The sequence below is a fragment of the Triplophysa dalaica genome, chromosome 23 (assembly GCF_015846415.1).
Source record: "Triplophysa dalaica isolate WHDGS20190420 chromosome 23, ASM1584641v1, whole genome shotgun sequence".
Classification (NCBI taxonomy): domain Eukaryota; kingdom Metazoa; phylum Chordata; class Actinopteri; order Cypriniformes; family Nemacheilidae; genus Triplophysa; species Triplophysa dalaica.
The window spans coordinates 829,270-843,299 of NC_079564.1; the positions used below are offsets into that span (position 1 = coordinate 829,270).

The window sequence follows — 14,030 nt, forward strand, 5'->3', positions numbered from 1 at the left end:
TTGCAAGAAAACATCGGCTTTCTAGAATATTGTGAATGTAAAACTTAACCGGATGTTGTTTTTTATCTGATCAGAGCCCACAGGGTCAGTGAAGACAGGCCTTGTAAGCTGTAGTGCACATGCGGGTGAAGAGGCCACTTTCACTGTTGAGCTGTCAGCTGTATGTTCTGCCTCCTGGACAATAAATGACCGAATGATCCGTAGTGGATCTGAATACCTGATCACGCGCTCAAAGACAACACACACACTTGTTATCAGGGAGGTGTCCATGGACCTGGATGGGGCACAGGTCAGATTTGTGGGTGGTGGATCTCAGAGTGTTGGCACGCTTCATGTTAAAGGTAAGAGACCAACTTTGGGGCTGGATGGCAGCTGTTTCTCCCCTGATAGAAAAAAATGTGACAACATTGTCTTTTGATCTTTTTTCTCTAGCTCCGGCAGCACGTTTCACCAACAAGTCTTCTCGGGGGGAGGTGTTTACCTTCAGTATACATTCCTCTGCACAGATGTACACAGAAGTGTCCAATTCTAGTGTGCAGGTAATACCAAGCCCATTTTTTGCTGTCTGTTTTCAGAGCCAAGACATTACACACAGCACCTGTAATTTGATGTTTTTTTATGTTCCAAATCCTATCCAAGCTTATTATGAAAACGACAGAGGAAACCGTTTGTTGGTTGAATTCTTAAAAAAACGAATTTCCCTGATGTTCCATTTGGTTATGGTGGAATTACACGTTTTAACCTGGATCCATTCTTTAAATTTCATCTTGTGCTGCAGGTCACCTGGATGAAGAATGGGAAGGAGTTGAGGATGGGTAAAAAATATGAAGCCACAAGTGTAGACCGCAAACGCATACTAACAGTCCACAATGTTACCCATGAAGATGTGGGCGTCTACGAATGCATGTGTGATGGTGATAAAATGTCTGTTCAACTAGCCCTCAAAGGTGATTTCATTTTCAGACTCTGCATGTATATAAATTAAATCTGTATGGAATCATATTTATAGTCAAAAAGAGCACCCTGTCAAATAATAAGGGAGGTAAACAAGATGCATGTAGTACTAATATGAGGGGATTTCCATATCCCAACAGTTACATTGAGGGATGTGTAGTCAGTACTTCCTATCCAAGCTTAGTACAGACAGTACTGCATGGATAAATTGTGAAAGAGGTCAGTGGTGACAGCCAGGAACAGCTGGGCCAAAGCTACACTCAACAGGAAGTGTCAGGAGGGTGTGTTGTCAGGTAACAGAGCTGCTTAGCACTCATGCAGCTCTCATATTCAATATGCCTGACTAATGGACATTAGTTAGGAAATAGATTTGTATTTCAATACGACTTAAAGAAAGGGAAGCATACAGTACTACACCAAATGCTATATGATTTTGCCATTGCAGACGTAAATAAAACCATAGAGATATTCCTGAACAATCTGACCGAACACCTCCTATTGATAAAGTCAATAGCAATATTGGAATCATTCAATGATTCTTCAATACATCCATAATTGTGTCCATCACATTTGAGGAACATAAAATTTAAGCAACTGGAAGCAGCTCCGTAAACTGTTGTACCTGCTGTTGATACCTTATATTCTTGTAAAGTCGGCCTAAATGAACATAAATATAAATGCCTATTTCCCAACATCAAACTTATATTCCTAGCCTCTAGATGTTAGAGTACTGACAGTTTCTTTACCAAATATCTATACAGTTTACTGTATGTTATTTAAATGTGTGTCAACATTGAATGTAACTGTATTTCTTATTTTATGTATTTAAATCCATTCCATGTTAAAAGAACAAACCGTTTAGTGTCACTACCTCCATTTCTCCTAACAGAAGAACCAGCTAAGTTTGTTAACACGCAGAGGGCCCAGCCCCAGGAGAGCGAAGCTCTGATGGGTGACGTAGTGTTGAGCTGTGAGGTTGCTTCTCCTGGAACCACTGTTGTGTGGAAGAAAGACCAGAAAGAAATAACTGAGGACAAGAGGACAACCTTTGTCTCTCAAGGGACGCAAAGAAAGCTGGTCATCAAGAGTGCCAAGCAGAGCGATGAAGGACGCTACTCATGTGAAACCCCAGAGGACAAGATGACATTCCTGGTCAAGATAAAAGGTAAGGCTAGTGCTAATTAGTCTGAATCTAAAAAATTTAATGAACATGATTAATCAGACGTGCCAAAATACTTAATTAATGTCATAACTATGGTTTTTGAACAGTGCTGGTTAAGCTAAACGCTAAATGTTCATTCAGCATAGGAAAAGTTGATAAATTTTTTGCAAATTTAATGTTGCCATTTATCATGCCAATGTCAGATAATTGCTGACAATATTTGTTCATCATTGGAATTGATCAAAGATATGTTAATTAAATTTTAAACAAAAGTGGTGTGGTGTTTTGTCTTGATGATGACATAAAATGACACCCCAATGGTAAATGTTCTTTCAGAAACTCAGGCTGCCTTTTCAAACAAAGACTCTTATCAGAAAGAAGTGAGGATTTCAACCTCCCAGAAAGCCACACTGAGCTGTGAAGTTTCTGACTCCAAGACTGAGGTGAAATGGTTCAAGGATGGCAAGCAGTTGAGCTCCAGTAAGACTGTACAGATGGAGTCAAAGGGCAAGAGCCGTCAGCTTGTGCTGGAGAACGTGGAGAAGAAAGATGCTGGAGAGTACACCTGTGAAGCTGGAAAAGAAAAGCTGGTCTTTAAGATTCACGTGGAAGGTGAGAACACGCCAGTGTTTTTTGGCTTGTTTTTTCTTCTTTATATTTTTTTGTTGCTGACACTGGAAGGTTCAAAACAAGAATTTCCATTCTTGTCCAAACTGATGTAAATTGCTTCTAATGCTGTATTGATACACTGTGATTTTCCTGCCAGACATTCAAGCGGCTTTCTCCAACAAGGACACCTATCAGAAGGAAGTCAAAGTATCTGCTTCCCAGAAAGCTACGCTGATCTGTGAAGTTTCTGACTCCAAGACCGAAGTGAAATGGTTCAAGGATGGCAAGCAGTTGAGCTCCAGTAAGAGTGTACATATGGAGTCTAAGGGCAAGAGCCGTCATCTTGTTCTGGAGAATGTGGAGAACAAGGATGCTGGAGAGTACACCTGTGAAACTGGAAAAGAAAAGCTGTTCTTCAAGATTCAGGTGTCAGGTATATAAACCATCTGTGTTCACGTCATATCTGTTGGCTTTGTTTCCAGTTTCATTTTTCTCCCTTACAGAAAAGACCACAATAATAAAGAATCAATGAAGCTTGACAAAACAAAACTTTACATGAAGCATTTACCATGTTTGTTGTCTCTAACAAAGAGCATTCAGAGAAATAAGAGAAATGTGGTCTTTATAAATAGAGCAATATGTAAAACTCTGTTTGAGAAAAAAGTGATTAGTAATGATTTAAATGTAACACTATCTCAAAGAATATTACTTTCTGATATTGTATCCTTTATGCCCCATGACTGCCAACCAGACGTTCAAGCTGCCTTTGCAAACAAGGACACCTATCAGAAGGAAGTCAAAGTATCTGCTTCCCAGAAAGCCACACTGAGCTGTGAAGTTTCTGACTCCAAGACTGAGGTGAAATGGTTCAAGAATGGCAAGCAGGTAAGCTCCAGTAAGAGTGTACAGATGGAATCAAAGGGCAAGAGCCGTCAGCTTGTGCTGGAGAATGTGGAGAAGAAAGATGCTGGAGAGTACACTTGTGAAGCTGGAAAAGAAAAGCTTGTCTATAAGATCCACGTGGAAGGTGAGAACACGCCAGTGTTTTTTGGCTTGTTTTTTCTTATTTGGATTTTTTTGTTTCCGACACTGGAAGGTTCAAAACAAGAATTTCCATTCTTGTCCAAACTGATGTAAATTGCTTCTAATGCTGTATTGATACACTGTGATTTTCCTGCCAGACATTCAAGCGGCTTTCTCCAACAAGGACACCTATCAGAAGGAAGTCAAAGTATCTGCTTCCCAGAAAGCCACGCTGATCTGTGAAGTTTCTGACTCCAAGACAGAAGTGAAATGGTTCAAGGATGGCAAGCAGTTGAGCTCCAGTAAGAGTGTACGGATGGAGTCTATGGCCAAGAGCCGTCAGCTGGTGCTGGAGAATGTGGAGAACAAGGATGCTGGAGAGTACACATGTGAAGCTGGAAAAGAAAAGCTGGTCTTCAAGATTCAGGTGTCAGGTATATAAACCATTTGTGTTCACGTCATATCTGTTGGCTTTGTTTCCTGTTTCATTTTTCTCCCTTACAGAAAAGACCACAATAATAAAGAATCAATGAAGCTTGACAAAACAAAACTTTACATGAAGCATTTACAATGTTTGTTGTCTCTAACAAAGAGCATTCAGAGAAATAAGAGAAATGTGGTCTTTATAAATAGAGCAATATGTAAAACTCTGTTTGAGAAAAAAGTGATTAGTAATGATTTAAATGTAACACTATCTCAAAGAATATTACTTTCTGATATTGTATCCTTTATGCCCCATGACTGCCAACCAGACGTTCAAGCTGCCTTTGCAAACAAGGACACCTATCAGAAGGAAGTCAAAGTATCTGCTTCCCAGAAAGCCACACTGAGCTGTGAAGTTTCTGACTCCAAGACTGAGGTGAAATGGTTCAAGAATGGCAAGCAGGTGAGCTCCAGTAAGAGTGTACAGATGGAATCAAAGGGCAAGAGCCGTCAGCTTGTGCTGGAGAATGTGGAGAAGAAAGATGCTGGAGAGTACACATGTGAAGCTGGAAAAGAAAAGCTTGTCTATAAGATCCACGTGGAAGGTGAGAACACGCCAGTGTTTTTTGGCTTGTTTTTTCTTATTTGGATTTTTTTGTTTCCGACACTGGAAGGTTCAATACAAGAATTTCCATTCTTGTCCAAACTGATGTAAATTGCTTCTAATGCTGTATTGATACACTGTGATTATCCTGCCAGACATTCAAGCGGCTTTCTCCAACAAGGACACCTATCAGAAGGAAGTCAAAGTATCTGCATCCCAGAAAGCCACGCTGATCTGTGAAGTTTCTGACTCCAAGACCGAAGTGAAATGGTTCAAGGATGGCAAGCAGTTGAGCTCCAGTAAGAGTGTACATATGGAGTCTATGGGCAAGAGCCGTCAGCTGGTACTGGAGAATGTGGAGAACAAGGATGCTGGAGAGTACACATGTGAAGCTGGAAAAGAAAAGCTGGTCTTCAAGATTCAGGTGTCAGGTATATAAACCATCTGTGTTCACGTCATATCTGTTGGCTTTGTTTCCTGTTTCATTTTTCTCCCTTACAGAACAGACCACAATAATAAAGAATAAATGAAGCTTGACAAAATAAGAGAAATGTTGTCATTATAAATAGAGCAATATATAAAATGCTGTTTGAAGAAAAAGCGACCAGTAATGACTTAAATGTTATATTATCTCAAAGAATATTACTTTCTGATATTGTATCCTTTATGCACCATGACTGCCCACCAGACGTTCAAGCTGCCTTTGCAAACAAGGACACCTATCAGAAGGAAGTCAAAGTATCTGCATCCCAGAAAGCCACACTGAGCTGTGAAGTTTCTGACTCCAAGACTGAGGTGAAATGGTTCAAGGATGGCAAGCAGTTGAGCTCCAGTAAGAGTGTACGGATGGAGTCTAAGGGCAAGAGCCGTCAGCTTGTGCTGGAGAACGTGGAGAAGAAAGATGTCGGAGAGTACACTTGTGAAGCTGGAAAAGAAAAGATGGTCTATAAGATTCAGGTGTCAGGTATATAAACCATCTGTGTTCACGTCATATCTGTTGGATTTGTTTACAGTTTAATTTTTCTCCCTTACAGAACAGACCACAATAATAAAGAATAAATGAAGCTTGACAAAATAAAACTTTACATAAAGCATTTACCATGTTTGTTGTCTCTAACAAAGAGCATTCAGAGAAATAAGAGAAATATTGTATTTATAGAAATAGCAATATGTAATTTCCGGTTTGAGGAATAAGTGATCAGTAATATGCACTATGACTGCCCAACAGATGTCCAAGCTGTCTTTGCAAACAAGGACACCTATAAGAAAGAAATCAAAGTATCAACCTCCCAGAAAGCCACACTGAGCTGTGAAGTTTCTGACTCAAAGACTGAGGTCAAATGGTTTAAGGATGGTAAGCAGTTGAGCTCCAGTAAGAGTGTCCACATGGAGTCAAAGGGCAAGAGCCGTCAGCTTGTGCTGGAGAACGTGGAGAAGAAAGATGCTGGAGAGTACACCTGTGAAGCTGGAATTGAGAAGCTAGTCTATAAGATTCAGGTGTCAGGTATAGAAACCATCTTTGTGATTGTCAGTTGGTTTTCTGTAACTGCTTTGATCTTCCTTCTGTCCTTTGAGTCCACCAAATTGATAAAGCTCTACAAAAGTACACTTAACACAAAGCAAGAGTTTGCCAAATCTTTGTAGGTGTCGTTTACCAATGCAGGACAAAGTAGATTCACCATTGATGTAAATCTGTAGGTAGAAAAGATTCCTTGACAATTTAAGGCTCCTGAACAAAAATGATCTATGCTGATTTTGTCAAATGTTCCGTCCTTGTAGTATCTGTTGTCTATGACAAAGTGTCTTAAAGAATTCTGTTTCCTGATATCATATTCTTCTTAAACCATGACTGATCACCAGATATTCAAGCTGCCTTTGCAAACAAAGACTCTTATACAAAGGACATCAAAGTATCAACCTCCCAGAATGCCACACTGAGCTGTGAAGTTTCTGACTCCAAGACCGAAGTGAAATGGTTCAAGGAGGGCAAGCAGTTGAGCTCCAGTAAGACTGTACATATGGAATCAAAGGGCAAGAGCCGTCAGCTGGTGCTGGAGAATGTGGAGAAGAAGGATGCTGGAGAGTACACCTGTGAAGCTAAATTTGAGAAGCTTGTCTTCAAGATTCAGGTTACAGGTATGACATTTCTGGCCTATTTGTTTTGATTCTGTGCATTAGATATGTTATACTTCATGATTGCTCTCTGTTGTTCACGCCAGGTAACATTTCCTTCAATATGTTAAATATGTCCTGTTTTAACAGTTTTCTCAACATTTCCTCATTAGAACCAAAAGCTGTCTTTACCAACAAAGACACATGTCAGAAGGAAGTCAAAGTATCTGCTTCCCAGAAAGCCACACTAAGCTGTGAAGTTTCTGAATCCACAAATGAGGTAAAATGGTTCAAGGATGGCAAGCAGTTGAGCTCCAGTAAGAGTGTACGGATGGAGTCTAAGGGCAATAGCCGTCAGCTTGTGCTGGAGAATGTGGAGAAGAAAGATGCTGGAGAGTACACTTGTGAAGCTGGAAATGAAAAGCTGGTCTTTAAAATTCAGCTGGAAGGTGAGACCTCTATCACGCAACGTGTGATTTTCAAGACAGCAGTGTTTTCCTTAAGAACATGTTCTTATTGAACTTTCAATTATCTTTTTTCATAGATATTACCTGCCAAATTCCAGAAGACATCAGCTACAAAGGAAACATTGGTGGTTGAGACAACAGAGAAGGTCGTTTTAAAAACTGAGGTGACATCTGAGAGTTGTGATGTTAAGTGGTTCAGGGATGGTGTGGAACTGAAAGAAGGATCAAAATATGAGATGAAACAAGAAGGTCACTCACGGATCCTTTTTGTGAAGTCCTCTGAATCCAAAGACAGCGGCACTTATTCTTGCCAGACAGCTGATGATAAGCTGGAGTTCAAGGTCCAGGTCAAAGGTAAAAGCTGATTTTTATTTTAACCACAAAAAATTTTGATTATTTTGGGGCTTATCTCTCTTCAGTTATTTTTTAATGCTTGCTAATCAGTATTTTCCATATTTATTTGATTAAAGTGTCCAAAGTGCATTAGCTGGAGAAGTGATAGCTATAGTTTGATTTACACAAAGGCATTATTTGGTTTAATAATCATTGATTGTGTTTAAAAATGACTGTGGTCCTTCTGTTGTCCTTGTTTATCCCCACAGAGATACCTTTGAAGTTTGTTGTGCCATTGCAGCCAGTGTCTGCAGTATTAGAAAGCACCATGACCCTCTCCTGCAGTCTTAACAAAGCTACAAGTAACGTCCTTTGGAGGCATAACGGGAAGGAAATCAAACCAGGTGACAGGCACAGTGTCCGGACCGATGGCACCAATTGCATCTTGACTGTGTCTCATGTGGTTCAGGCGGATGAAGGAGATTACAGCTGTGAATGCAAAGATGACAAAACCGCCAACAAAGTTACTACAAAAGGTAAGATCCATCACTGTCCATGTCTGCTTTTTAAAGTGCATCAATTCATTATTAAAAGGTCACAAGCATAATCACACGAACCTATTTAACCGACAGACGTCATTTATTATCAATTCTCTCTATTAATTTAACCCTATATTCTATTATAGCCCCACGTCTAGTGAGGTTCACTAGCAAGCTAAACAATATTGTTGCGAATGAAGGCAAAGACGCCATCTTCAAATGCTCAATTACACCTCCTGATGCGTGTGTCAGATGGCTGCGAAATGATGTTCCCATAACAGCCAGTCCTAAATTTAACATCGCTCAAGGAGGCGGCAGTCACTCTCTTACCATTACGGCTGTCACTCAGGAGGATGCAGGAGAGATCAGTATTGATGCCGAAGGCAAAGTGTGCAAGGCCACACTGCAAGTACAACGTAAGACTCTCCAAGACCATCCCCATAAGAGACATACACAGTTATACAAGGAGCCTTGTATTTGTTTGCATTTGTTTTTCTGAAGTTACAAGTTCTCGTACCATGGATCTTACTGCAAATGTATAGATATATTTTCATTGATGTTTGTTCCAGAGCTTCCTGTGACCTTCAAGAAGAAGCTTGCAGATGTCACTGTTCAGGAGCAAGACACAGTTCGGTTGGAAGTAGAGCTCAGTAAACACTCTACAGAGGTGAAGTGGATGAAGAATGGTGTGATACTGCAACCAGGTGGGAATCTGGAAATCCATGTTGATGGTGTCAAACAGACCCTGATCTTCAGGAGTGTGACAAATGGTGACAGAGGCCACTACTCCTGCGAAACCCTGGATGATAAGACCCAGGCCAAACTGACAGTAGAGAGTATGTTTCCTTTAATATGTTGAAGTCGTGTGCATACTCTCTGATATGATGTTGCTTTAGTAGAGACGAATTACAACCCAATAGGTATAGGATTATGAAAAACAGCCTTTCACTATCTCTCTTTGTGTTTTTTCTGGTATTCAGTTAAGAAGATTCAGGTGGTTAAAGGCCTTAAAGAGATGAAAGTACAAGAAAAAGAGACCGTCACAATGGAGGTGGAGCTCAGCAAGGCTGATGTAGAAGGTTCCTGGAGCAAAGATGGCAAGAAACTGAAGGCAGCACCCAATGTCCTTATTACAACATTGGGGAACAAGCACTGCCTGACTATGTCCCAGCTGAAACTTAGTGATGGTGGAACTATCGCTTTTCAGGCTGAGTCTGTCCATACTTCTTGCAAACTCATTATTACAGGCAAGTGTTTTTGTTACCTAGTTTTAGGGCCATTAATTGATGACAGCCATTCAAGGGTTTAATTTACTTTGTTACAGAATGCACCTTACAATTCATTCTAAAGAATATATTCATGCTCTTCGTGACTAGAGCAGGAAATATATACCCTAAATTCCATCCTAAGTCACTTAGATAAAAGAGTCATAACTATTGGTTTTGTGTTTACAGAGCCTCCAGCAAAGATCCTCAAACCTCTACGAGACATCAGTTGTCCTGAAAAGGATAAAGTCACTTTTGAATGTGAGGTGTCAAGAGCAAATGCTGATGTCAAATGGTTTAAGGTATTGGTAGTCAGGAGCCAGAATTGCCAAAAAAACATATAAGCAATAGCCAATAAAATAAAAAATCAAATATGAAAGTAAAACAATGTTGCATTTTTGACTTTGTTAGGCTGATGAGGAACTGAAGCCAGGAAAGAAATTTAGCATCCATTCCCAGGGCAACAAACGCAGTCTACTTATTCACACGTGTATCTATGAGGACCAGGGTCAATATATATGTAAAACAACAGATGACAACACTTCAGCCGAGCTCACTGTTCATGGTAATGACGAATAACCCTATCGAAACATTTCGTACAAACCTAATCATTAGCATACATCATCTCAAATCCATGTTTTACAATATCATAGCTCGGGATATTAAGATTATGAAGCCACTTCAGGACTTGGAGGTGACAGAGAAGGAGAGTGCGACATTTGTCTGTGAGATCAACCACGATGAGGTAGAGGCTCAATGGCACAAAGGGGACACAAAGCTCAAACCTGGAGACAACATAAAAATCAGGCAGGAGGGTAAGTTTAGCAGAATGAACAGCACCTTGCAGGTGCTAACATTCAGCCCCATTTTACTAGATCCAGAAATTGAAATGTTCAAAGACAAGTCACATTGGAGTCTAAAATCACAAATTATCAGTTTGTCTTAAAAGACGTCTTTAATTGTTTACCTCAGGTAGAACATACACTCTGCTCTTCAAATCAGTAAAGGCAGAGGATGCAGGCGAAGTCAAGTTCACAGCAGAGAAGGCATCATCAACTGCTAAACTGAAGGTTAAAGGTTCGTGATTTGGATAAAAATGCCAAAGGCATTTAGCATTTAGCGCCAAAACTAATAAACTAAATCTGGTGCCGTGTAGTTTGTGTTGTTATCTAACAATTTCTACTGTTAAGCTTGCCAAGACCCCTAAGGTCCCTTATAATCATTACAGAGCTGCCTGTGAGATTTGTGAAGAAGCTGAGGGACAAAATCGCCATGTACAAACACAGAGCGTACTTAGAGTGTCAGGTGTCCCGGCCCAGTGCTAAAGTTACATGGTACAAGAACAAGACTGAGATTAAACCCAGCAAGAAGCATGAGATTTCCAGTGAGGACATCTACAGGAAGCTCATCATCACTGACGTGGACGCAGAAGATGAGGATACATACGTGTGTGACGCCATTGATGATAAGACATCATGTCAGCTTCTTGTAGAGGGTAAAAAATCTTTTCTGTAATGATGTTAAAAACCCAACAGCATGCATTTTTATACAAGAGAGAAACTAAACTGTTGTTAATGGGCTGTATAAACAGGGTGAATTTAATGTAATTGCATGCTTTAATTACATTTTTTGTAGATCAGGGTTTCAAATGATCTGCAATAGACTAAGTTTGAACCTTGTTTGTATGTCTTTTAACAATGTTTAAACAGTAATTTGTTAATTTTGCTTCAGAAGCTTTCATGTGCAAATGTGCTTATTTACAGTTTAATTTACTGTTAATGTGAAATAAATAACCATGCATATTAATTTAACTTACATGCATTTGACTAAAATGAGCTTTCTGACTTATCGCACTATAATTTCTTTATTACAACTTTAGAGCAGGCTATCAGCATAGTACGAGAGCTTAGCTCTGTGGAGGTGACAGAGCCATTTGCTGCCCACTTTGAGGTGGAAGTGAGTGTGGAGACAGTTAAGGCAGTAAAGTGGATGCTAAACAAGGAACAGCTAGCGGAGAGTGCAGATATTGAGATGGAGAAAGAGGGAACCATGCATCGGCTTACTTTTAAGAAGACCAAGGCCTCCATGTCAGGCCCTGTCCAGTTCACTGCTGGAAAAAGCAAATCTACAGCTGAGCTCAAAGTAAAAGGTTAGGGATTGGTTGTTGATTTATGGCAGTTTTGTGCAAATTTGAGCACAAAACAACAGTAAGATTTAGCTCTAAAAAAACAATTATTTTTCAGAGCGTCCCATTGAAGTTCTGGAACCGCTTAAAGATATGACAGCCAAGGAGAAGACTTCCATTACAATGTGCTGCAAGTTTTCTGCCCCACCAAAAGAAGTACAATGGTTTGAGGGTCAGACTGCTTTGAAAGCTTCTAGCAAGTACAGCATGAGGCAAAAGGACGCCTACGTGCAGTTGACCATCCAGACCTTGAGTGCAGAGGACTCTGGGGAGTATTGCTGTCGGGTTGGGGTCTGTGAGAGCAAAGCCAATCTCAAAGTAGAAGGTAAAGTCATAAAGAAGGCATCCAGAGTATGTGTTTTCAAGTTGCAAACCCTTTATACATCCAGCCTGTCAGGGTTGGGCTACTTGATAGAGCTTGGTTTAGACTACACCAAGAACTCATTTCATAGGTTATTGTGGTGCCAAAAAATAAAGTACTCCACAAAAAAGACTATAAAGGGTTTTATCAGTTTGTGTTGATGGCTTTCAAGTTTTAAAAGTTTCAAATACTACATTCTTACAAAACTCCTTTACTGTATGTCACCCTGATTGTTGTTTGATGTTAACATTTCTTACATATACACAGTGCGTAAAATCCAGATCACAAAACATCTAGCAGACTTTGAGGTAGATGAAGATGGTGATGCCGTGTTCACCTGTGAAGTCAACTATCCAGATGAAGAGGTACAGTGGATGCTCAATGACAAACCACTCTTCAACAATGAGGTCAATTCCATCACTCATGTGGATAAGACCCATACCCTCACTCTCAAGAACCTGGCACCCGAGGATGGTGGGAAGGTCAACTTTAGTATTAGAGATGTGAAAGAAACAGCAGTCCTGAAGGTAAAAGGTAAGACGGCTGAATGATGAAGAGAAAATAAGCAGGATTTCAGATGGAATACATCTCATTTCTAGATGCCTTGGAAGAAGCCAGGTTTTGACCTAATGCCTTTTTGTGTTATTGAAATTCAGAGAAGAAGGCTGTATTCCTGAAGTTGCTGGATGATGTGGTTGCAGAGGAGAAGGGCAAAGTTACTCTTAAGTGTGAAGCCTCAAAACCCAGGGTTAGCCCGGTGTGGCGCAAAGATGGTACTATCTTAGCAGCAGGCAAGAAGCATGAGCTCCTCCATGATGGCAAATCTTTGGGATTGGCTGTCCATGACATCACACAGGGTGATGCTGGAGAGTATAGTTGTGATCTTGGCACGGATCTAACCAAATCTAAAGTCACTGTTAGAGGTATGACCACAAACTACAGTATTGTTTTATTAATGAACTCCAGTAACCAAAGAGCTTTAAGGAATTCACTTTGCTGTAAATACATTCAACATTGATGTGCTAAAAACTTTTTTGTCATACTGTACTATGTCTAGGCAACTTTATCTCAGAAATAGCCCAAATGTGCTTGTTATAAAAGTTTGTGTTCCAAAATATGTCTTTGCTTTTTAACTTCAGATATTCAAATTGGAATCACCAAGCGTCTTAAGTCAATAGAGGCCAAAGCAGGTGAAAACTGCACATTTGAGTGTATCTTGTCCAGGGAAAGCTCAGAGAAGTGTGTCTGGAGTCTTCAAGGCCAGCCTATCACTGACGGTGGACGATTCCAAATAAGCAGCAAAGGGCGTAAGTACACCGTAACAATCAAAGGAGTCTCAGCGTCTGACTCTGGTGAGGTGGTCTTCACTCTCAAGGACCTAAGCTCGAAGGCAACTCTTGCTGTTGAAGGTAAGTGAGGAGAGCTTGTGACAAAGTGGCTAATAAAGAGCACGGAATAAAGCAGTACCTTTACACATGAATTTTGTTTTAAACAAATCTTATTTTCTGGTCCAGGTGAAGCTCCAACAATTTCCAAAGAGCTTCAAGGTATCAGTGCCAAAGCTGGTGAGGATGCAACCTTCTCCTGTGAACTTTCTCAACCTGGACTGGAGGTCAAGTGGTCCAAGGATGGCAAGTCTATCAGGAAGAGCCAGAAATATGAGATCATCCAGGCGCAGACACTCGTAAATCTGACTGTCCGCAGTGTCAATGAAAAAGATGCTGGAGAATATAGCTGTGAGGTCACTGGTGGTCCAACCTCGAAGGCAAAACTTGAGATCAAAGGCAAGCATTTCATCCATTAAGCGATGGCATTACTTCATAACTTTCAGAAGCTTCCTTTTAGCTGAGTTCACGTTTCACCGGGTACCAATGAAATCTACATGTGCATGTTGCCATTAGAATTCTTGTCTTTTCAAGAATTTCGTGCTGCTGACCGTTGTGCTTTTTGTGTGACTTACTTTGTCAGTCATGTCTGGACTTTTTACTGTGCT

The 14,030-nt window shown here is 40.4% G+C and overlaps 1 protein-coding gene and 1 long non-coding RNA gene across 2 annotated transcripts in view; one reads left to right on the forward strand and one right to left on the reverse strand.

Annotated features, from left to right (window-relative positions):
- The window catches only part of LOC130413184 (uncharacterized), a 44,552-nt gene that overhangs the window by 9,279 nt on the left and 21,243 nt on the right, over positions 1-14,030 (reverse strand). The gene's annotated exons all lie outside the window — the stretch shown is intronic.
- Positions 1-14,030, forward strand: part of obscnb (obscurin, cytoskeletal calmodulin and titin-interacting RhoGEF b) — a 49,942-nt gene that overhangs the window by 5,553 nt on the left and 30,359 nt on the right. The window contains 28 exon segments of the mRNA XM_056738205.1: positions 75-341; positions 433-539; positions 779-947; positions 1,844-2,119; positions 2,453-2,728; positions 2,883-3,158; positions 3,477-3,752; positions 3,907-4,182; positions 4,501-4,776; positions 4,931-5,206; positions 5,464-5,739; positions 6,004-6,296; positions 7,456-7,708; positions 7,957-8,223; positions 8,373-8,642; positions 8,796-9,062; positions 9,207-9,473; positions 9,681-9,793; positions 9,903-10,056; positions 10,145-10,306; positions 10,464-10,568; positions 10,720-10,986; positions 11,371-11,640; positions 11,735-12,001; positions 12,305-12,571; positions 12,694-12,960; positions 13,177-13,446; positions 13,552-13,821. Of these exon segments, the coding sequence (XP_056594183.1) occupies positions 75-341; positions 433-539; positions 779-947; positions 1,844-2,119; positions 2,453-2,728; positions 2,883-3,158; positions 3,477-3,752; positions 3,907-4,182; positions 4,501-4,776; positions 4,931-5,206; positions 5,464-5,739; positions 6,004-6,296; positions 7,456-7,708; positions 7,957-8,223; positions 8,373-8,642; positions 8,796-9,062; positions 9,207-9,473; positions 9,681-9,793; positions 9,903-10,056; positions 10,145-10,306; positions 10,464-10,568; positions 10,720-10,986; positions 11,371-11,640; positions 11,735-12,001; positions 12,305-12,571; positions 12,694-12,960; positions 13,177-13,446; positions 13,552-13,821 (6,780 nt within the window).